Genomic DNA, 22,634 nt, shown 5'->3' with positions numbered 1-22,634 from the left:
GCGACAGCAGCTCCCCCTCCTCTGAGAGCCGGCCCGGGGGCGGGGCAGGGGGCGGAGACGCCAGGAAAAAAAGGGGTGGAAGCTGGGCGGGTGGAACCCCGGGGTTCCGAGGAAGTAAGAGCGAGGACCGCCTTAGAGGCTGGCGGAGCCCAGGCTAGGCCTCACGTCTCAGCGATCAGTGAGAAGGGACATGGTGGCGACTCCACTGAATGCAACCCTGGATGGGCGGAGAGGCTGGGCATTGGATAGAATGGTGGAGCCCGTGAGAATGGAGAAAGGGAACCTACAGTTTGGGATGGGAGAACTGGAAAAAGAAGGGGGGCGGAGGAGGAAATGACTGGAGTGACAGGAATGGGTGGGCGGGGTAAAGGGTAAAACTTAATCCGGGGCGAAACCCTGAATATTTCTGCTTTTGCCCCAACCAGATTGAGTCCCTGTTCTACGTATTTCTCTGCTTCCCACGTTTTGTCAGCAAATGTATCCCTCTGCCCCATCGCCATCGACTCCTAAGAGACCGTAATAATTGAGGGACGATACTTGCCAGAGGCGGAAGGGATCTTAGCTGTGATGAATTTGGAGTGAATAAATCGGCTGGAATTGCTGTGCCAGGAACAAGACTGGAAGATGGGGAAGAACTGGCATTCGAACGGGGTCTTGGGAACCCAAGAGCACCCAGACTATCTCCCTGGTGGGTGGGTGGGGGGGCAGGTGGGGGGGCAGCCCCTTTCCACAGCCCTCTTGCCGACAGGAACACTGTCCACACGGGCAGGAGCCGTGTCTTTAATGAGCCCCACCTCCCACGCCAGCTAAGCCGCCCCCCTTGCGTGCAGCCTTGGCCTCCTCCACCGCCGCGCGAAGGGCCCGGGCAGGGTCGCCTCGAAGTCTGGCCAACGCCGATAGCAGCGCTGCGGCGCCGTCCCCAGCCAGGAGCTTTCGGCCGCTCAGAAAATAGTGGGGCAGCGTCCCGGCCTCGAGCACACGGCCCAACTCATCGAGTAGCCCAAGGCAGCAGGCGCCTGTGTTCTCGGGCCGCGCCAGATAGAGCGCGGGCAGCCGCTCACACGCCCAGTAGAGCAAGGTCCGCAGGAGGTAGGGCGCCGCAGCCCGGGTCCCGGCCACCAGGGGGCGCAGGAGCGCCTGGGCAGCCGCGTGCGCTTGCAACAGCGGAGCCGGGGTGCGCGCCTTGAGCGCCAGCTCCTGCCGGGCAAAGCAGAGCAGCCAGCTGGAGGCGCCCGGCCGCTCTGCGAGGCCGCCGGGCACAAGGTAAAAGGAGGACGGCTCCGAGGCTAGCGGGCCAGCCCACGAGTGGCTCCGTGCCCCCTCGGGCCAACCCGCCACCGATACCACCGGGATCAAATCGAAGAGTAGGAGGTGGCGTGGGGGGCCTGGAGTAGCCAGGAGCACGGTGGTAAAGCCCGCGTGTCGGGCAGCGTGGACCAAGCGTGGAGCCCCGGGGACCGGGAACAGGGACTCGGCGACCGCGGCCAGCGAGGAAAAGAACCAGGCAGCCACCTGGGCGGGGCACAGCGTGGGCCAAGTCCCCGACACTCCCGCGGGTCCTGGGACCGAGCTCCCCGCCGCTGCCTCCGGGACGCCATCGCTCAGTTTTTCCAAAGATGCGGGAAAGCCCAGGCCTGTTAAGTCCTGCGGAGGCGACTCAGGCCTTGAAACGTCACTAGGTGATTTTTCCGAAGAGGCTTCAGTCTCAAGCTCGGTGATGTGCTCGTGCTGCTGGCCCTTGGGGCTTTCCTCACTTTGGGTTCGTTGCGTGGGACCTTGTCCCCCTGCGAAGGGGGGTCCTAGGCAATCCCGCCAAGCCTCCCGCACCGGGGTCGCGCCCATCAGCTCTGGGAGGCACAGCCGTGCGGAGCAGGACGCTCTGTCCATTTGCAGTTCCTGCCCAGGGCCGTCTAGAGAAAACACAGGCACCAGGAGCGTGAAGCCTGCGTCGTAGTGCGGGCCTCGGGCATAGGGACCTAGAGGTGCAGGCCCCAGATCCAGGGAGCCCTCGCGAATACCACCACGAAGCAGCAGGAGCTCTGTCTGAGGAGGAAAGCGGGGGTCCCGGCGGTGAACTAGACCTAAGAGAAGGGAAGGGATTGTGCGGGCGAAACCCAAAGGCGGGGCGGGCTTGAGAGCAGCGAGCTTCCCATGCCAGGAAGGGTTACTCACCTAGCAAAGAGAAGACAAAGTCCTTGGCTCTGAGGAGGTCTGGTCCAGGATTGGGTCCGTCACTCCAGCTCTCCTGCACGCCTAGTTCCTGTATCAGCTGGGTTAGTTCCTGCAGTAGCGCCCCAGAGCAGAAGTCGATGTCCGTGAGCGGCCGGGCTGGGGACGGGGGTGGCGGACCCCACCAGGGCGTACTGCCCCAGACCACAGAAGCCATTGGACACTATTGGGGGGGGGGGGCGGGGGGACGCTAGGGAAAACTCTAACGGGAGGCTGCCTGGATCCGCCTTCCACTAGCTGTCCCGAAAGTGCCCCAGACACAGTCTACCAAATCAATCCGCAGGTGAAGGGCTCTAAATTCAGCCTTGAAAACGAACAAATATCTCTTAAGCCCTTTCCTTTTTCTCATATGCTGGTCCTGGCCCCCATGGGACTGGCTCACCTGACTCAGCAAGTCAAAAGTAGCCTTTGGCTCCCTGCTACGGAATAGTCAGTCTCCTCTGCTGTCCCTTGGCTATCTCCCCTTACCTCTCTTTCAGAAAAGGCTTAGGGTCTGCCGCTTCCCTCTTAAGGGTAGCTGCAAGGGTTGAGGAAAAATGGACAGAATGATTCAACAGGTAATTTCTTCCTGCTGCTCACAGTGCCACGCCCCTAAATTACAACCACGCCCCTTTCTGGCTGCTGTCTGGGTGGTTCCGGGCCTCCTCGCCCAGAGTCTGGTCTCAGTTCTGTCACTCCCACAGTAAGGCTGAGAGCTCAGCTATCCTGGGAGTCGTAGTTTCTCTTTCAAGACACCAGGCTCTGAGGCCACCCCTCCCCCCACATCTCTTCCTGTTCCTCCGAAGTAGTGCCTGATGGAAGTTGTAGTTTCTATGGAGAGCAACGCTTCTGTATCTATGTATAGGTCAACCCCACCCAATATGCCTTGAGCTTGGAGCAGAAGGGTAGTAGGATAGATCCGAATATCAAACAATAACGAGGATCATACCTAGTATCTGGGGAGAAATATCCTGTGTGTGAGGCAAGAAGGCCTGGTCACTTAGAACTTAGGAGGGTCCTTCCTTGCAATTATACTTCATTTTGGAGATGAGTGTACAACCTGCAAAGGTTGCACATACCTTGTCTAAGGTCAGAGCTGAGCCAGAGGGGGTTGTAATGCGGTTCCTCAGCGGGTGGGGAAGACATCTTGGTGTCGTATGCTTTACATTGGCTTGTTCTAGCCCTCCCCCTCCAAGAGAATTGGATGAGTCCTGTTAATTTCGCGGGCCTGCTTGGCCCCGCCCCAAGGGACCCTGGGAGAGGGTTCCGGAGTCCGAGAGTTCCTGAGTTCCCCAGTGACAGAGTTCCTGGGTTCCTGAGTTCGAGAGTGTCAGAGTTCGAGAGTAAGAGAGAGGGTTCCTGAGTTCGAGAGTGCCAGAGTTCCTGAGTTCCGGAGTTCGAGAGTGCGAGAGTTTTAGAGTTCGAGAGTAAGAGAGAGGGTTCCTGAGTTCGAGAGTGCCAGAGTTCCTGAGTTCCGGAGTTCGAGAGTGCGAGAGTTTTAGAGTTCGAGAGTAAGAGAGAGGGTTCCTGAGTTCGAGAGTGCCAGAGTTCCTGATTTCCTGAGTTCGAGAGTGACAGAGTTCCGGAGTTCCGGAGTTCGAGAGTGCGAGAGTGCGAGAGTTTCTGAGTTCGAGAGTAAGGGAGAGGGTTCCTGAGGTCCAGAGAAAAGAGAGAGTGCTTGCGCCAACGCAAAGAGACAGCCGAGTTCTGTTTGGTGATTAGTTTGTCTTAGTTTGTGAATCGTTGTTCCTGAATAAAGAAATACAGCTTCCCTGCCCAGCCGTGTGTCTGGTCGTCTCTGTTACCCGCCCGTGAAGCTAGCCCAGCCAGAGCCTCCGAATTTTAACAACATCTTGGAGTCAGTGGTCATGGTGTTGGGCAGTAACACAGGCGGTGACCCAGAGCTGGACATCTGGCTCCAGGAAAGGATATACATTTTACTGATGCCCAACCTTCAGCTCATTGGTGGTGGGGAAAAGGCACGTCAGAATATCAGAGCACATGTGTATAAACTGAAGATTTACCAGGACTGAAAATCAAGTTCACAGGGAATGTAACTGGGCTAGAGCAGAGCAGTGGAAAGTTGTTTGTTTGTAGTAACCAGTGCTATCAGGGATACAATTTAAGTCCAAGTTGAGACTTTGAGGCAGAATAATGAAACAAACATCAGGAACTAGGGACAAGCTCACAGATCTGATCAATCCACCACTGGATCAGGTTTTTAAGATTTATTTTTGGAAGTCAGGTGGTGGCACAGTGACTGCACAGTGGGTCAGGCGTGCAGTGCAAAGCGCAAGGAACAGCACAAGCCCCCAGCTCCCCACCTACAGGGGAGTCACTTCACAGGTGGTAAAGAAGGTCTGCAGGTGTCTGTCTTTCCTCCTCTCTGTCTTCACCTCCTCTCTCCATTTCTCTCTGTTCTATCCAACAACAATGACATCAATAACAACAACAATAACCACAACAATGTTAAACAACAAGGGCAACAAAAGGGAAAATAAATATAAAAAAAAGAAAGTCTTTTAAAAAAAAGATTTATTTTTAAAAATATTTATTCCCTTTTTGTTGCCCTTTGTCGGGAAATTGTGAGGATGTGAGGATGTGGTAGAGCCTGGCAGGGCTTGACCTGAGGAGTGCGTCTATCCTGTTAGTTTCTCTCTCTACTGAGAGGTTGAGCAAGGAGGGACAGGAGTAACTCCAAAGGTGTGCCCTGTCTTATCAGACTCCCTGCCTCACAAAGCACCCTGCGTTCCTGATACTATGGCCATTAGATAAAAAGGGGAAGATGTTGGGAAATTGTGAGGAGCCTCACAAAGCATCTTGCATTTTTCTGCCTCCAGGAGCCTGGCATTCCTTAAAACATTAAGCCAGCTCCCTCTGTTCCACCCTGCATTCCTAATACTATGGCCTATCTACATAATCATTGTTTTGCCTGAAAGATCCCCACCCATTCCATTCCTTCGATCTACCTTCTTTCTACCCTTAAGACTCTCTCTGTCTGCAGGGTATTATTAATCCTACCAGTTAAAACCCTCAAAACAGTTGCTAAGGAAGTTCCTACCTTTCCAGCCCCTTTTGCCTTTCTCCGCCCCTTTCGTAGCCATTTCCGTTTCCAATTTGCCACTTCTGGGTCTGCCCTTTAAAAGCCTTGGCTCAGGGAGTGGGCTGGTAGCGCAGCGGGTTAAGCGCATATGGCACAAAGCACAAGGACTGGTCTAAGGATCCTGGTTCGAGCCCCCAGCTCCCCACCTGCAGGGGAATCGCTTCACAGGCGGTGAAGCAAGTCTGCAGGTGTCTGTCTTTCTCTTCCCCCTCTGTCTTCCTCTCCTCTCTCCATTTCTCTCTGTCCTATCCAACAACAATAACAATAATAACTACAACAATTAAACAAGAGCAACAAAAAGAGGAATTAAAAAAAAAATCTTGGTTCTCTGATCAATAAAGATATTGCATTGCCTTGCCACCATGAGTCTGTTCCTGAGTCATCTCCCTCCCATCGCTGAGTGAGTAGCAGCCCAGGCTGGCTCCAGTCGAGTTCTCTCCAACCCAGAGAGTACGCGCCCAGGAAGAGGCACCCCCCACGCTAGCCTGGCAGCCCTTGTTTTATTGCTGTTATTGGTGTTGTTGTTGGATAGACAGAGAGAAATAGAGAGAGGAGGGGAAGACAGAGAGGGGGAGAGAAAGATAGACACCTGCAGACCTGCTTTACCACTTGTTATGCAACTCCCCTGTAGGTGGGGAGCTGGGGGCTCGAACCAGGATCCTTGCACCTGTCCTTGCACTTTGCACCACCTGCGTTTAACTCGCACTACTGCCCGAGTCCCTTTTAAGATTTACTTATTAGTGACATATGGAAAGGTGAGGAGAGAACCAGAACATTATTCTGCCACATGGGATGCTGGGAGTCAAACTTGGGACCCACCTCCTGGTTCCTGGACCAAGACACGTTCTCTTTCCCCCAGGGACCGTCTCTGAAGCTATAGGTCTAAGACTTTAGGCAGAAGAATTAAGTAACAGTCTGGAGGGGCGCGTGGCTCAATGATTAAAATGTTGAACTTCAAGCAAGAGGTTATGATTTTGATCCCTGGCCTTGCATATGCCAGAGTGAACTCTGGGTTCTCTCTTTCTCTCCACTCTCTCTTATAAGTAATTAAGTTATTTTGTTTATTGCCACCAGGGTTATTGCTGGGGCTCAGTGCTGGCTCTATGAATCCACTGCTCCCAGTGGCCTTCAACCCCCCCCCCATTATTTCTATTAAGTAGGGCAGAGAGAAATTGATGGGGGATGGGGAAATAGGGAATCTATCTTTCTGATAAACCCCTGCAGCTCCACTCATGAAGTTGCCCCTCCCCCCCGAAAGGTGGGGAACAGGGCCTTGAACCCAGGTCTTTTGCACGTAGTAATATGTGCACTTAACTGTATGTGCCATTGCCTAGCCCCCTGAGTTTTTCTTTAATGAGAGAGAATTAAACATAGATATCTAGAAAAAGCTGAGACCTGTTAAGGAAGTAATCCCAGAGTCCAGTTTGTAGAATCTAAATCTCAAAGGTTCCAAGTCACTGACAAGATGACTTTTCTTTCTCAGCAACCATGAGTCCCAGAAAATACAAGCCTAGAACAGGTATCCATATACATGGTTATAACTCAAGACCAAATCAGGGAAACTGAGGACTGAGCTCTTTCTAAGATAAATAGACAGCAGGCATCCCTAAGTTCTACATCCTCCACTGCAGATGGCCTTTGAGCCTAGGAGTTGGTGAGTTCTCTGGGCTTTGTGGGAGCCTTGTAGATGCAGGAGAAGGGTGACATAAGAAAAGAAAGTTGGGAGTCGGGTGGTAGCGCAGCGGGCTAAGTACACGTGGCACAAAGCACAAGAAAAAGCACAAGGATCCCGGTTCGAGCCCCCAGCTCCCCACCTGCAGGGGAGTCGCTTCACAGACTGTGAAGCAGGTCTGCGGGTGTCTAACTTTCTCTCCCCCTCTCTGTCTCCCACTCCTCTCTCCATTTCTCTCTGTCCTATCCAACAACAACGACATCAGTAATAACAATAATAACAACAATAAACAATAAAAACAACAAGGGCAACAAAAGGGAATAAATATTTAAAAAAAAAAAAAAAAGGAAAGTTACTCTCAGCTCTCAGGCATTGCTACTATCCAATAGGATTTTCCATGATGTGGAAATACTCTGTTGTCCAATACAGTAATCACTAATCAGAGATGACTATTGAGCACTTGAAATGTAGATGAGGCTGAAAAACATAATTTTAGTTTAATTTTAAATCACTTTCTAGTAGCTATACTTGACTAGTAGTCCTGTACTGGATAATGGAGTTCTCTGGCCTTGGGAATAATAAGTTTACCTATGCAGGTGAGAAGCAGGGGGAGAGACAGTTCCAGTTCTTATCAGGCCCTGTGGGTGTGGAAGGCAAGCATTAGGAATGGGACTTGGGTGAGGAGCAGGGGAGGGGGAGAGCAAATTAGCTCACATGGACCGTGCTCTGCTTTGTCATGTGTAAGACCCAGGATCAAGCCCAGCTCCCACTGCATTGAAGGAAACTTCAGTGTTATGGTCTCTTTCATTCTCTCTCTATTTTTTTTTTACCAGAACACTGCTCAATTCTGGCTTATGGTAGTGCTGGGGATTGAACCTGGGACCTCAGAGACTCAGGCTTGAAAGGCTTTTGCATAACCATTATGCTATCTCCTCAACCCTCTCTCTCTCTCTCTCTCTCTTTTTTTTTAACCAGAGCACTGCTCAGTTCTGGCTTGTGGTAGTGCAGGGGATTGAACCTGGGACTTGACAGAGCCTCAGGCATGAGAATCTGTTTGCTTAACCATTATGCTATCTACTCCCGCCCTCTCTTTTTCTATCAAAGGAGAAAAATAGAAAAGAAAAAGCAGGGGCCAGGTGGTGGCATATATGTTGCAATGCTCAAGGACCCAGGTTCGAGCCCCCAGTCCTCACCTGCAGGGGGAAAGTTTTCTGAGTGGTGTAGCAGGATTACAGGGGTCTTTCTGTCTCTCCCTCTCCGTCTCCCCCTTCCTCTTGATTTCTGACTGTCCCTATCCAGTAAATAAAGATAATAAAAAAAAATTTAAGAAAAAGAAATGGGCCCAAGATGTATCTATTCAAACAATCACAGCACATTTCTCTTTTCTCTTTATTCCTTCTTCCCTTCTTTTTCCAAGGCCCTCATCACACACTGATGTCCCCATGCAGTTGCCTCTGTTGAGTTGATGGCTGTTGTATCTAGTCGAAAGCGCCTGGGAGATAGAGCTTCACACTTGTCCCTGCCCACTCCAAACTGTCTCTGGCGGGCATCAAAAACCATATGCCCTACCCGAGTACTTGGCCCAGCATAGTAGGGCTTCCAGTTGATTGCGTGAGGCATAGACATCTGGCGGTAGTTCTGGTAGGCTGAAGAAACTGTATCCAGAGGGCGGTACACCCAGTCCTGGCTGCCTGCTCGCCGGGAGGATGGTGGCTGCAGTTCAATTAGTACAGGGACCTCCGAGAAGGTCTGCAAGCCATTGCAGATCATCTGGGTCTTGGGAGAGCAGGAAGTCTCACTGAATGGAACAGATCTCCATGGTAGAGGCTGCTCTGCACGCTCCTTCCAAGAAGCCTCCTTAGATACAAATGGCTTCATCAGGGACTGTGTTGACTTTGGGGCCTGAGGTGGGCCCAAGACTTGGACAGATTCTGTAGCTAGAACAAGACCTGCATTCCTGTGGGAGTCAGGATTTGGGATAAGATGTGAGTCCTTGCGGAAACGTAATTCCTGGGTAAGGCCTAGAGTTTTAGGGAGGCCAGAGTCTTGGATAGGGGCTAGGTCTTTATGGGGACTGGGTTGTTGATTAATCCCTGGGAACTTATGGAAACTGGGGTCTTGAGTATGCTCTGGGTGCCTGTTTTTCCCAACTTCTTGAGCAAAGCTAAGTCTCCTTTCATCTTTAGCGGCTTTGGTAAGGCCTGGATTCTTGCAATGATCAGAATCTTGGGGAAGGCCTAGGTTTTTATAGTCACCTGAGTCTTGGGTAGGACCTGAGCTCTGATGGAAGTTAGAGCCTTTATGGAGAATAGAGCCCTTATGGAGGCCTGCGCTCTTGTGGAGATCACATTCTTGGGAAAGGCCCACACTTTTGTTTACTCCCGAGTCTCGGGTAGGGCCTGGGTATTTCTGTGGGTCAGAATCTTGGGAAAAGCCTAAACTCCTAGAAACTCCAGGTTTGGGGGTATTACCTGTACTTTTGCAACCTCCAGAATCTTGAAAAGAATCCGGGTTGTTATGGAGGTCAGTTGTCTCGGAGAGATCTTGATTTTTGTAGACTATGGTCTCTTGATTTTGTTTAAGATTTCTATGAACTGAAGAGTCTTGAATAAATCCTGAACTCTTAATGTCAGATGTTTGAGGAGTTGATGTGTCTTTGTGGTGATTAGAAGGTTGGGTGAGACATGGTTTCTGAATTATACCAACATCCTGAGTAGAACTTAAGCTCTTTTGAGTGTCAGAATCTTGGGTAATTATAGGTTTCTTGTGAAGGGCAGAGTCTTGAGAAGGTTTTAGACTCTTGGAGAGATGAGGGTCTTGGGTGAGGCCTGGATTTTTTGGTAGGCCTATATTTTGCATAAGACCTAAGTTTTTATGGATACCTCGATCTTGGGTAGGGCCTGGGTTCCTGGAGAGGCCTAGGATTTGGGTAAGGCCTGAGTTCCTGGAAACACTAGAGTCTTCTGAAGGTCCTGGAGTCTTTTGGAGACAGGGGTCTTGGGTGAGGCCTAGACCTTCATGAGGTTCAGAGCACTGGGATTTTGCTGGGGACTGGGAAACTGCAGAGCACTGAGGAGAGGTAGAGAAGTTGGAGGAGGGACTGCACTGAGGAGAGCTGGAGGTTGGGAGAAAGGTTGTGGATTGTATTGAGGTAGAAAACTTTTGTTGGTTAGTGAGTTGATAAAAGGGGACAAAGGATTTAGGAGAAACAAGAGGCAGAGAAAGGGTACATGGTGGAGGAATGATGTACTGTGAACTCTGGGTATTGGTTGGAGAATGGAAGCAAGGTTGGGAAGGTGTGGCATCCTTCGAGAAGACCAGGAATTTGGGGTAGGCTGGAACCTGAGACTCTGCATTACTTCTCTCAGAACTGCATGGATGGAAACTGCAGTAAGGGAAGGTCTTGGGCTGTAAAAGCTTATCTTCAGCATCATTTGAGATCTTCCATTCCATATTTCCCAACTCCAGGTATCCCAGTATGGACCCTGCAGAGGGCTTGGCACTGTCTCCTTGGTGTGGCTTCTCTGTTTGCTCAGCTGGACCAGAGTTCATCAATTGTTGCTGTGCTGGGCACCCAGAGAGGTTTCCCAGGTCCTTTGTGGGGCACACTTTAGAAAAGTTCTGCTTAACGCTGCAAACATTATAGACCATGTGGCCAGTGCTGGTGCCTTGGGTACAGGCATTCTGGGTAGAGGAGGTGGGAGTAGAGATGGGAGTAGCAGTGGTAGCAGGGCCAGGAGTAGGTACTAGAGTGGTATTGAGGGTCATGCCCAGTGGTAGGGCAGGGTTTAGGGCAGAGATTGGGAAACGGGTTGGTGTAGGGGCTGGGGCAGAATTAGTAACAGGGACAGAAGTTGAGGCAGGAGCTGGGGCAAATGTTGGGGCAGTGTTTCCGGTGTAGACTTGTGTATAATTTAGATTAGCATAAGGAGCAGGGAGGCATGGGGCATGAACTAATAAGTGTTTTGGGGTGTGGCCCAGTGAGCAGACTGAGTCCTCTGTGGGGGCTGGGATCTGAAGCTGGGCTTGGGCTGGGGTGTGCTCAGGGGCCAGGTCCGGGGAGTGGCCCTGGGTCTGAGAAAAAGTGTTCTCAAGGGCATGCTCTGGGGAGATATGGGAGGGAGTGTGCTCAGGGGGATGGACTGGGGGCTGGAGCTGTGCCTGGGAAGGGGGTTGTTGGTGGAGCTGGGCTGTGGAGGGGTTTGAGAGCATATACTGAGGGGGCTGAGTGTGGATTGGGCATCGGTGATGGGTCTGTGCCGGGGCCTGGACTACAGCACAGTTTGAGTTCTTAGTCTTGCTTTCTTGGGGCAAGTGGAGTGGGACCCTGTCCAGCTTGCTTATTTTGGCAAACTGGGAAGAAGCTGGTTGTTTGGAGAGAAAGGTGCCTTGGCCCTTGATGGGTGGGACCTGAGGGGCTTCTCCTGCTCCCGTCATCCCTTCCTTCCTTAGTCTCCATGGAGCCCGAGTGTGTCCACATGGAGGTGACACCCAGCAGCACCCAGCAACTTTCTCGTCATTCATATCTGCTGTGCAGGAGTCTAGGTGGTGAGGGTGCCCAAGCAGGCAGCTCGAGTGACGACGGAAACGGGGGGAGGCTTTGGAGCACAGGATCTTGGGAGTCACAGGATAACGCACACACGTGGGACGGCTGCCTGTACAGCTGTGTTGCTTGTCTGCAGCAAAAGGGGGAAATAGGATAGGCTTGGCTCCCAAGGGGATGGCACTGGAGCTAGGGATAGAAGAATGGGGCTAGGCCCACACACCCAGCAGCCCATTCTGGAGTCCACTTACCTTTAGGGAAAAAATGATGAAAAAGAATTCGCAAGGAGCTCTTCAGATGCCTCCAGAGCTGAGGGGAGCAGGAGAGGGGGGAATTCAGGAGTCATGTGAGCCCAGAAGTCCAGCCCTTTTCTGGCAATAGCCTAGCAACCCTCCTGTATCCAGTCCCGGGAGACCCCAGGGCTCCCCCAACCCTGTGGCCCAGACCCATCCCTGACCAGAGTCACCACATTGATGCCGATGTTGAGCAAGATGAAGCTGCCCAGAATCAGAAGAATTGAGTCTCCTAGGTCCTGGCACTTCCTGGGGTTGGTACCAGAGCACACCTGGGCTCCATAGTAAGTTCGTTCACCCATGGCCTGGGGTCCCAGGACTACCTGGGCCCCCTGGCCTCCCACATACTCCTTAGGAGCCAGACTCCCCTCGTAGGGGATGGGGGAGGACTGAGTCATAATAGGGCAGGTGGTTGGGGTCACAATGAGGGAGGGAGTGGAAAAGGAGGGCCTACAGCAGGGTTTCCCAGTAACCTGGCTTAGGTAACCAGATCCTCTACAGATAAAGAGCACACCCAGGGGCCCAGGCAGTAGCACAGTGGGTTAAGAATCCCAGTTCGAATCCTCAGATGCCCACCTGCAGGGGAGTTGCTTCACAAGCGGTGAAGCAGGTCTGCAGGTGTCTTTCTCTCTCCCTCTGTCTTCCCCTCCTCTCTCCATTTCTCTCTGTCCTATTCGGCAACAATGACAGCAATGACAACAATGATAAACAGCAAGGGCAACAAAAGGGAAAAAATGGCCTCCAGGAGTAGTGGATTCATGGTACAGGCACTGAGCCCCAGTGATAACCCTGGAGGAAAAAAAAAAGCTCGCACTTTATTACCTTATTACTCTCAGTAGCCCCCATACTTGCTCAAACACTCCATTCCGCAGCTGAGGAAATAACTGATAGAGCATCAGCCTTCCATGCCTAAGGCTCCTAGTCTGATCCCTGATCCCCCCACACACTTTCATGTGACATTCTTCCATTTACATGTAATAAATGAATCTAAAAAGGGGAGGGAGTCGGGTGTTATCACAGCGGGTTAAGCTCACATGGCACAAAGTGCAAGGACCAGTGTAAGGATCCCAGTAGGAGCCCGCAGCTCCCCACTTGCAGGGGGGTCTCTTCATGAGCGGTGAAGCAGGTCTACAGGTGTCTATCTTTCTCCACTCCTGTCTCCCCTCCTTTCTCCATTTCTCTCGGTCCTACCCAATAATAATAACCACAACAATGATAAAACAAGGGCAACAAAAGGGAAAAAGATAGCCTCTAGGAGCAGTGGATTCATGGTGCAGGCACTGAGTGCCAGAAATAACCCTGGAGGCAAAAAGAAAAAAAAAGGTGGGGGGTGGGGGACTCCAATCCTGGGACAGGAAAGACCTTGACCTAAGAGTCCTCAAGTCTGACTGGAATTCAGAGCCTTGACCTTGCTCTCACTACACTGGACCATGGGCCTAGGCCTTCCCACATTTAGAATGTGACCTCAACTTCTTTTGTGGGGTTGAACCTTCTTTGGGGACAGAAAAAGGGAGATGCAGAATAGGTGTCCAGAGACTGGAGTTTGGAGTCTGCAGTTGCACCTAGTGTGTGGTACACACTCTGGAGGGACCTGCCAGCAGGATGGTGGTCACTAAGCCAACGGGAGCTACATGCCAAAAAGGACACTTCTTGTGTAGGCAAACCATGGGCAGGGACCCAGGTCTGTTGAAGAAGTGGCACTTCCAAATCACAGATGACTACATTTCCTGGGCACTGTTCTTTATTCCTCTTTCTGTGCTCTCCCCCCTCCCAAGCACACACATCTGGCCTTAAGTTTCCCTGATAAGTTTCCCCGTCCGATTCCGATGCAGAGATGGCTTTGAGGCTGAGGTTGAAGGTGGTGGCAGTGAATTGGCCCGAGCTCTGCTCTCCTGCACCTGCCGCTTCAGTTCCAGGCTGTCGTACACCTGGTAGCTGGTCGTACCCCCAGGGTTCCGGCTGAGTGGTGTGAAGGTGGGCTGAGGTAGAGGGGGCTCAGCAGCCTGGACTTCAGGCAAGGGCTGGGGGTAGTGGGGCAGCATGGCTGAGCTAGGGGCTGGGGCCCGCTGGTATGTGACCTCGCCTAGCACAGTGAGGGAGGCAGAGGTGGTCAGAGGATACCGAGTGGGCAGTGCCTCAGCCCATTCGGTTGCCCGTCGCCGTGGCTCATGGGGATCCCGGGAGCTGTAGCCCAAGTGTCCCACGGATGGGTGGGGGCTGCGGTTGGGCTGACAGTGAGCGTGGCCTGGGAGGCTCCGCCGGTGGGACTGTGGGGAGTAGTGATCCCGGGGCTCAGATCTGGAGTTCCGGGGCACCTGGACAGGCTGGGGCTCAGAGCACTCCAGACCCCGCCTCCGATGATCCCAGGTGTCATACAGTAACTGACCCCCAGAAGGGTAAGGGACGCAGGCTACATTAGGAGGCACCCGGCGGGGCAGCGGTTGTGGTGAGACCCACTGCTCAGTCTCCATGTTGCCCCAGACATGGGACTGTGAGCCAGAGGGCCCACAGGTCTGCAGCCTCAGCTCGGACTTGGCCTCCACACGCTTGGGCAAACGACGCAGCTCAGGGGACAGGTAGAGAGAGGGTGGTGGCAGGCTGGCCAGGATCCCCCGTTGGCGGCCCCACAGCCCCACGTTGGAGGGCAGGCCCGTTCTCTGGTAGAAACCTCCCCATTGCCATGGTGGGTACTTGGGATGTGGGTAGGGCAGGTCCTCCTCCTCCAAGGAGTCCAGGTCCTCCGGATCACAGGAGCTCAGTGGCCGCAGCTGTGGTATCTTGTGGTCATGAAGTTGACTCCGGAAGACTGAGCCCTTGTAGGGAAATTGTCTGTGGTTCTTCCGCTTCCGTTGGTGGTTGTAGAGGTGTGAGTGGGAACTGGGGCGGCAGGAACTGGGGTGTCGGGAACTGAGGCGGTGAGAACTTGGCTGGCGGGCACTGGGACGGTGGGGCCTGGTTCGACTGGGGCGTCGACACCTCCTGGGTCTTTGGCGGTGGTCGTAGGGGAGGCGGTAGCAGTGGAGGTTGCTTAGGAGATGATGGCCATAGGAGGAAGAGTAGCGAGTGGGCTGGGTCAGCTTGACTTCTACAGGGTCCAGGCTACAGTGGATGTGGACATCCTGGGTCTTGACTGGGGCTGCTTTGTGGAGGGCATACTCACAATCCTGCGAGGGCTCATCTGAGGGGGCAAGAATTCATGAGGTCAGGACAACTGTCAGGAGAATTCAGGGAGACAGGAAGGTGAGCAAGCAGGTACAGTGCAGGCTTTTGTGTACAGGGCCCAGGATTCCACCCTCACACCAACCAAGAGCACCAAAAACAAAGTAGCACTTACTTGATGGTGGAATGGTATTTTGGTGTCTCTCCTTTGCCCTTCTCATAAAATATAAGCAATAGGGAGTCAGCGGTAGCGCAGTGGGTTAAGCGCAGGTGGCACAAAGCGCAAGGACCACCATAAGGATCCCAGTTTGAGCCCCTGGCTCCCCACCTGCAGGGGAGTCACTTAACAGGTGGTGAAGCAGATCTGCAGGTGTCTGTCTTTCTCTCCCCCTCTCTGTCTTCCCCTTCTCTCTCCATTTCTCTCTGTCCTACCCAACAACAATGACATCAATAACAACAGTAATAACTATAACAAATAAAACAAGGACGACAAAAGGGAATAAATAAATAAATATCAAAAGAAAAAAACTTGAAAATATAAAAAATATAGGGAGTCGGGCGGTAGCGCAGTGGGGGTTAAGCACACATGGTGCAAAGCTCAGGGACCTGCATAAGGATCCCGGTTCGAGCCCCCGGCTCCCCACCTGCAGGGGAGTCCCTTCACAAGAGGTGAAGCAGGTCTGCAGGTGTCTGTCTTTCTCTCCCCCTCTCTGTCTTCCCCTCCTCTCTCCATTTCTCTCTGTCCTATCCAACAACGACAACACCAAGAATAACTACAGCCATAAAACAACAAGGGCAACAAAAGGGAATAAATAAATAATAAATATAAAAAATATATAAAATATACAAATTGGGGGGAGTCGGGCGGTAGCGCAGTGGGTTAAGTGCATGTGGCACAAAGCCAAGGATCATAAGGATCCCGGTTCAAGCCCCTGGCTCCCTACCTGCAAGGGGGGAGTCCCTTCACAAGCAGTGAAGCAGGTCTGCAGGTGTCTGTCTTTCTTTCCCCCTCTCTGTCTTCCTCTCCGCTCTCCATTTCTCTCTGTCCTATCTAACAACGATGACATCAATAACAAGTACAACAACCATAGAAATTAAAAGGGAAATAAATATTTAAAAAATAAAATAAAACAAATAAAAACAAATAAAAATTAATTGGGAGGTGGAGGAGATAGCATAATGGCTATGCAAAAAAAAAAACTTTCATGCTTGAGCTCTGAGGTCCCAGGTTCCATCCTCAGTACCACCATAAGCTAAGGCTGAGCAGTGCCATGGTAAAAGTTGTGTGGGGGTATGTAGTGATGATTGAGTGGTAGAGTGTATGTTCCAGACACTGGGTTCAATCCCTGACATCACTTTAAAAATTCAGAACTGGAGAGCATTGGAACCTGAGGGGTGGCCGGTCACCATCTCTCTCTCTATCACCACTGCTACTGCGTCTTCCTGTCTAGCTGCCATACTTACTTTTCTGGTTAATCCTAGATATCTTGTCTATGGTGTTCCGGATCCCGTGCCACATCTGGAGGTGGGGTGGGGCAGGAGTGATGGTCAGGCTTCCACCCCAAACCCCTCCCCCAGACAAGAATGCTCCTATAATAGCTGGAGGTGGAGGTGGCAGCTGGCCCCCACCCTCCTTTACTTCCAGGGGTGCTCCACAGCCAACACTGACCGTGATTGTCAAGTTGATCCCAATGTTGACAAGAATGATGAGACCCAGCAGCAGGAGTAGAAAGTCCTCATCCTCCTGGAGACTTTCTTGGTATTGACTGCAGCCTCCTGGGTTGTTATAGTCCAGCTGGTAGTCCATGGTGGGGGGGGTTCTAGGGCCACCTGGGCCACAACCCCCCCGCCCCCCCACCAGCCCCAGCACACACTGCACTCGTGCCAGGATCTGGAGACGCTATCAGTTGGTGGAGGAGTCGGGTCATAATGAGGCACTTTGTGGGGAGGGGGTCACAATGCAGAAATGACAGCTCTTTATCCACTCTGCTGGCCACTTCATACCACCATCTCTGCCCCCGACTCCCAGTCTCTGGAGCCCAGCCCCCAGAGACTTTGAGTTCAGACTGTACCTCTGTCTCCATGGCAACCTGCTGAACTCCATAGTTGATTCTTGATCTGAAGTTGTGGTGGTTGTGAACAGTCTTTGTAGGCATTGACTCAAGTTTGGGGAATTTCCTCCAGGGGCAGGAGACAGCTCACCCAGTCGCACACACACTTTATCATGCTTGAGGACCTGGGTTTGAGCCCCATAACCACATGGGAGCACTTGTGTGGGGAAAGTTTCATGAGTGGTGGAGCAGTGCTGTGGTGTCACACCTTGTTTGTTACCCTCTTTTACTTATTTATTCATTCCTTTTTGTTGCCATTGTTTTTTATTGTTGTGGTTATTATTGTTGTTGTCAATGTTGTTGTTGTTGGACAGGACAGAGAGAAATGGAGAGAGGAAGGGAAGACAAAGAGGAGGAGAGAAAGATAGACACCTGCAGACCTGCTTCACCGCCTGCTTCACCACCCTGCAGGTGGGGAGTCGGGGTATCTTTTTTAAATATATATACACATACATATGTTTTTACTTATTATTTTAATTATTTACCAGAGTACAGTTCAGCTATGGCTTATGGTGGTGCTAGGGATTAAATCTAGGATCTTTGGTGTCTCAGGCATAGTTTATTATTATTATTATTATTATTCCCTTTTGTTGCCCTTGTTGTTTTATTGTTGTGGTTATTATTGTTGTTGTCGTTGTTGGATAGGACAGAGAGAAATGGAGAGAGGAGGGGAAGACAGAAAGGAGGAGAGAAAGATAGACACCTGCAGACCTGCTTCACCGCCTGTGAAGCAACTCCCCTGCAGGTGGAGAGCCGGGGTTCGAACCGGGATCCTTATGCTGGTCCTTGTGCTTTGTGCCACCTGCACTTAACCCGCTGCGCTACAGCCCGACTCCCAGTTTATTATTATTTTTTGCATAACCACTATGCTGTCTTCCCAGCCCAGGAAAGTCTTTTTTATAACCATCATGGTATCATCTCTCTAGCCCACTCACCCTCTATTAAAAAAAAAAAAAAAAATCTAGGTGTGGTCCGGGAGGTGGCGCAGTGACAAAGCTTTGGACTCTCAAGCATGAGGTCCTGAGTTTGATTCCCGGCAGCACATGTGCCAGAGTGATGTCTGGTTCTTTCTCTCTCCTCCTATCTTCTCATGAATAAATAAATAAAACCTTAAAAAGAAAATCTAGGGAGTAGGGCAGTAGCACAGTGGGTTAAATGCAGGTGGCGCAAAGCACAAGGCCCAGCATAAGGATCCTGGTTTGAATCCACAGCTCCCCACCAGCAGGGGAGTCGCTTCACAGGCGGTGAAGCAGGTCTGCATGTGTCTATCTTTCTCTCCCCCTCTCTGTCTTCCCCTCCTCTCTCCACTTCTCTCTGTTCTATCCAACAATGACAACATTAGTAACAGCAACAATAATAACTACAACAAGGGCAACAAAAAGGAAATAAATAAATATATTTTTAAAAATCTTTAAAAAAAATCTTGCCAGGAACAGTGAAATCATGCAGGTGCAGAACCCTAGTTATAACCCTGGTAGTAAAAGCAACAACAAGGGGCCGAGTGGTGGTACACCTGGTTGACCACACTTGTTACAATGACCAATGATCCGAGTTGGAGGCCCCAGTCCCCACCTGCTTTTTGAAAGGAGGGGGAAAGCTTTGAGAGTGGTGAAGCAGTGCTGCAGGTGTCTGTCTCTCTCCTTCTCTATCATCCCCTCCCTCTCAATTTCTGGCTGTCTCTATCCAATAAATAAAGATAATACATAATAAATAAATAAATAAATAAATAAATAAATAAGTAAATGCAACAGCAACAGGGCCAGCAAAATAACTCACATGGATAGTGTGCTGCTTTGTCATGTGCCCAACCCAGGCTCAAGTCAGGCCCTTATGCACTGAAGGAGTGTTGGTTGTTTAGTTGCATGTCCTCTCTCTGTGTCTCTAAAACAAAAAACCTAGCAACAGTAACAGAGTCAGCTTTTGTTTTTAATATATAAATTTAAATATATTTGCCAGGTTTATTTTTTAATCTTTAATCTTTACTTATTTATTGGATAGAAACAGCCAGAAATCAAGAGGGAAGAGGGTGATGGCGGTGGAGGTGCCAGGTGGTGGCACAGTGTGTTAAGCGCACATGGTGCAAAGCACAAGGACCTGCGTAAGGATCCCAGTTGGAGCTCCCAGCTCCCCACCTGCGGGGGGGGGTCACTTCACAGGCAGTGAAGCAGGTCTGCAGGTGTCTGTCTTTCTCTCCCCCTCCTCTCTCAATTTCACTGTCCTATCCAGCAATAGCAACAATGGCAACAAGGGCAACAACAGGGCAATAAAATGGGGAAAATGGCCTCCAGGGATGAGGCAAAAAAAAGAGAGAGAAATCTGCAGCTCTACTTGACCACTTGCAAAGCTTTGCCCCTGAAGGTGGGGACGGGGGGCTAGAACCCGGATCCTTGTGCATTTTATTTTTATTATTTTTTTAATCTTCTATTTTTATTTTATTTATTATTGGATAGAGACAGAGAAATTGAGAGGGGAGGGGGAGGTAGAGAGGGAGAGAAGCAGAGAAACACCTGCAGCCCTGCTTCACCACTTGTGAAGCTTTCCCCCTGCAGGTGGGGACCAGGGGTTTGAACCTAGGTCCTTGCGCACTGTAATGTGTGCACTTAACCTGGTGTGCCACCACCTGGCCCCCTTATTTTTATTTTTTATTTTTGCCTCCAGGGTTATTGCTGGGGTTCACTCAGTGCCTGCGCCATGAATCCACTGCTCCTTGGAGGCCATTTTTTTCCCTTTTTGTTGCCCTTGTTGTTGCAGCCTCATTGTGGTTATTATTATTAGTTATTGTTGATGCCGTTCGTTGCTGGATAGGACAGAAAGAAATGGGGAGGGGAGGGGAAGACAGACAGGGGGAGAGAAAGACAGACACCTGCAGACCTGCTTCACTGCCTGTGAAGAGACTTCCCTGCAGGTGGGAAGCCGGGGGCTTGAACCTGGATCCTTATGCCGGCCCTCTCGCTTTGCGCCATGTGCGCTTAACCCACTGCACTACCGCCCGACCCCCGTGCATTTTATTTTTTAAATATTTTATTTATTCCTTTTGTTGCCCTTGTTTTATTGTTGTAGTTATTGTTATTGATGTCATTGTTGTTGGATAAGACAGAGAGAAATGGAGAGAAGAGGGAAAGACAGGGGGGAGAGAAAGACAGACACCTGCAGACCTGCCTCACCGCCTGTGAAGCGACTCCCCTGCAGATGGGGAGCCGGGGACTCACAACGGGATCCTTCTGCTGGTCCTTGGCGCTTTGCGCCAAGTGCGCTTAACCCGCTGAGCTACCACTGGACTCCCCCTTGTGCATTTTAATATGTGCATTCAACTAGGTGCGCCACCACCCAGTCTCACAGTCAGTTTCCACACCTGAAATTGGGAATAGTGAGATCTATACCTAACAACGCATTTATCAAGCACTTACTAAGTTCCAGATGCTATTTTGTATGTGGGCATAAGATAACGAAGCAGGGAGCTAGGAGTGGCACACCAGGTTAAGCACACACAGTACCATGTGTTACCCACGTTTGAGCCCTACTCTCCACCTCCAAGAAGGATGCTTCATGAGGGGTGAAGCAGGTCTGCAGCTACATTTGTCTCTCTCTCTCTCTCTCTCTCTGTCTCTCTCATCTCAATTTATCTGTCCTATCCAATAAAAATGGAAAAAATGACCACTAGGAGCAGTGGATTCATAGTGCTAGCACTGATCGCCAGCGACAACCTGAAGGTGAAAAAAAAAAATCTTTCAAGGGCCTCTCCAGGACCTTGCCCTCACCATAAAAGCAGCAATGGTAGGGACTGCCCCACTTTCTGAAAAGAGGCTGGGTCAGCCTACTCTGCCACTCAAAGAAAACTGGTCCTGAAATGAGTGCAGCGTAGAATGTTCCAGTCACCATGGCCTGGGAGCTCGTACTGAGGACTCAGAGGCTATACAGACTTCTGTGCTAACTATGAATATACGTGGACCTTGGCTCAGACCAATGTGGTAAATAGTTAACTGTATTTATATATTTTCCTCAAGTTTGGGAGCTACTCTCTGCCCTAACCCAGACTCTTAGTTCTGTTCTCAACTCTGACTTCTTCTGATATCTTCCGACAATATTTTTAGCCCACCTCTATCAAGCTCAAGCAAAAATACTAAAGCCATGGGCCCCTAGGAACATACCTCAAATAGACTTCTTAGTTTTTCCTTTTTAAAATTTTTTTATCTTTATTTATTAGAAACAGCCAAAAATTGAGAGGGAAGGGGGTGATTGGAAGGGAGAGCGACAGAGAGACACCTGCAGCCCTGCTTCACCACTCGCAAAGCTTTCCCCCTGCAGGTGGGGACTGGGGGCTTGAACCTGGGTCCTTGAGCACTGTAACATGTACACTCAACCAGGTATGCCACCACCAGGCCTCTTAGTTTTTCCTTTTTAAAAATGTCTTTTTTCGCAAGGGCCGGCATAAGGATCCCAGTTCGAGCCCCTGGCTCGCCACCTGCAGGGGAGTTGCTTCACAGGCAGTGAAGCAGGTCTACCGGTGTCTATCTTTCTCTCCCCTCTCTGTCTTCCCCTCTTCTCTCCATTTCTCTCTGTCTTATTCAACAACGATGACAGCAATAACAACAATAACTACAACAAGGGCAACAAAAGGGAATAAATTTTTAAAAAATGTCTTTTTTTTGGTCCGGGAAGTGGCGCAGTAGGTAAGGCTTTGGACTCTCAAGCATGAGGTCCCGAGTTCAATCCCCGGCAGCACATGTACCAGAGTGATGTCTGGTTCTTTCTCTCTGTCCTATCATTTCTCATGAATAAATAAAATCTTTTTTAAAAATGTCTTTTTATCTTTGATAGAGACACCCAAGAATCGAGAGGGAAGGGGGTGATAGAGAAGACAGAGAGACACTGCTTCGCCACTTACAAAGTGTTCCCCCTGCAAGTGGGGACTGGGGGCTTGGAGCCTGCGTCTTTGTGCATGGTGACTTGGTGCTCAGCCAAGTGTGCCACCACCCAGCCCTAACTTTCTGGTTTCTTACCACCCTAAAATCCCTATTCTCACCTGCTCTATTCCTACTTTTTGGTTCCTATTTATTAAACATTTTGTCCTGCCTCATAACTTACTGCTTTTCAGACACCAAGTTTTCAGACACATTTAATCCTGAACTACACTGGCAGACGATCTCACCAATGTGTCCTGGAGCCTCACCTCTCCAGAGGGTACCCCACTAGGGCAAGATAGAAACAGGCTAGGGATATGGATTGACCTGCCAATGCCCATGCCCAGCAAAGAAGCAATTACAGAAGCCAGAACTCCTACATTTTTTTTTATCAAAACTTTATTTACTAATGAGAAAGATAAAGAGAAGATAGAGAAAGAACCAGATATCACTCTGGCACATGTGCTGCTGGGGACTGAACTCAGGACCTCATGCTTGAGAGTCCAATGCTTCACTCATTGTACCACCTCATACCTTCAGAATTCCTACCTTCTGTACCCCAGAAAGAATTTTGATCCGTATTCCCAGAGGGGGAGAAATGTTGAAGGAAGATGACTAGAGGACTCTGAAACCCAATTCCATCA

At 50.7% G+C, this 22,634-nt stretch overlaps 3 protein-coding genes across 5 annotated transcripts; all 3 read right to left on the bottom strand.

The window, feature by feature from the left end:
* Nucleotides 1-764: 764 nt before the first annotated feature.
* On the bottom strand, nt 765-3,162 carry TMEM102 (transmembrane protein 102). The gene is made up of 2 exons (XM_007522004.3): nt 2,173-3,162; nt 765-2,081 (listed from the first exon to the last, which is right to left on the bottom strand). Exons 1-2 carry the CDS (start codon nt 2,384-2,386, stop codon nt 781-783), a joined length of 1,515 nt encoding a protein of 504 aa, XP_007522066.1. The 5' UTR covers nt 2,387-3,162; the 3' UTR covers nt 765-780.
* Nucleotides 3,163-8,358: 5,196 nt separating this feature from the next.
* On the bottom strand, nt 8,359-12,232 carry SPEM3 (SPEM family member 3). 3 transcript variants are annotated; one of them, XM_060204304.1, is made up of 4 exons: nt 11,984-12,232; nt 11,778-11,835; nt 9,455-11,659; nt 8,829-8,940 (listed from the first exon to the last, which is right to left on the bottom strand). In XM_060204304.1, exons 1-4 carry the CDS (start codon nt 12,215-12,217, stop codon nt 8,921-8,923), a joined length of 2,517 nt encoding a protein of 838 aa, XP_060060287.1. In that variant the 5' UTR covers nt 12,218-12,232; the 3' UTR covers nt 8,829-8,920. The 3 variants fall into 3 exon arrangements, with proteins under 3 accessions (XP_060060285.1, XP_060060286.1, XP_060060287.1); XM_060204302.1 differs by having other exon boundaries at nt 8,359-11,659; XM_060204303.1 differs by having other exon boundaries at nt 8,359-11,659; nt 11,993-12,232.
* A 1,310-nt stretch (nt 12,233-13,542) lies between these two features.
* SPEM2 (SPEM family member 2) lies at nt 13,543-16,829 on the bottom strand. The gene is made up of 3 exons (XM_060204301.1): nt 16,648-16,829; nt 16,443-16,497; nt 13,543-14,997 (listed from the first exon to the last, which is right to left on the bottom strand). The coding sequence occupies exons 1-3, from the start codon at nt 16,783-16,785 to the stop codon at nt 13,610-13,612; spliced, it is 1,581 nt and encodes a 526-aa protein (XP_060060284.1). The 5' UTR covers nt 16,786-16,829; the 3' UTR covers nt 13,543-13,609.
* Between the last annotated feature and the right edge of the window lie 5,805 nt (nt 16,830-22,634).

The sequence above is a fragment of the Erinaceus europaeus genome, chromosome 12, assembly GCF_950295315.1.
Source record: "Erinaceus europaeus chromosome 12, mEriEur2.1, whole genome shotgun sequence".
In the NCBI taxonomy this organism is placed as follows: Eukaryota; Metazoa; Chordata; class Mammalia; order Eulipotyphla; family Erinaceidae; genus Erinaceus; species Erinaceus europaeus.
Note: the sequence above shows the minus strand (reverse complement) of the source record. Positions and strands in the feature narration are given on the sequence as shown.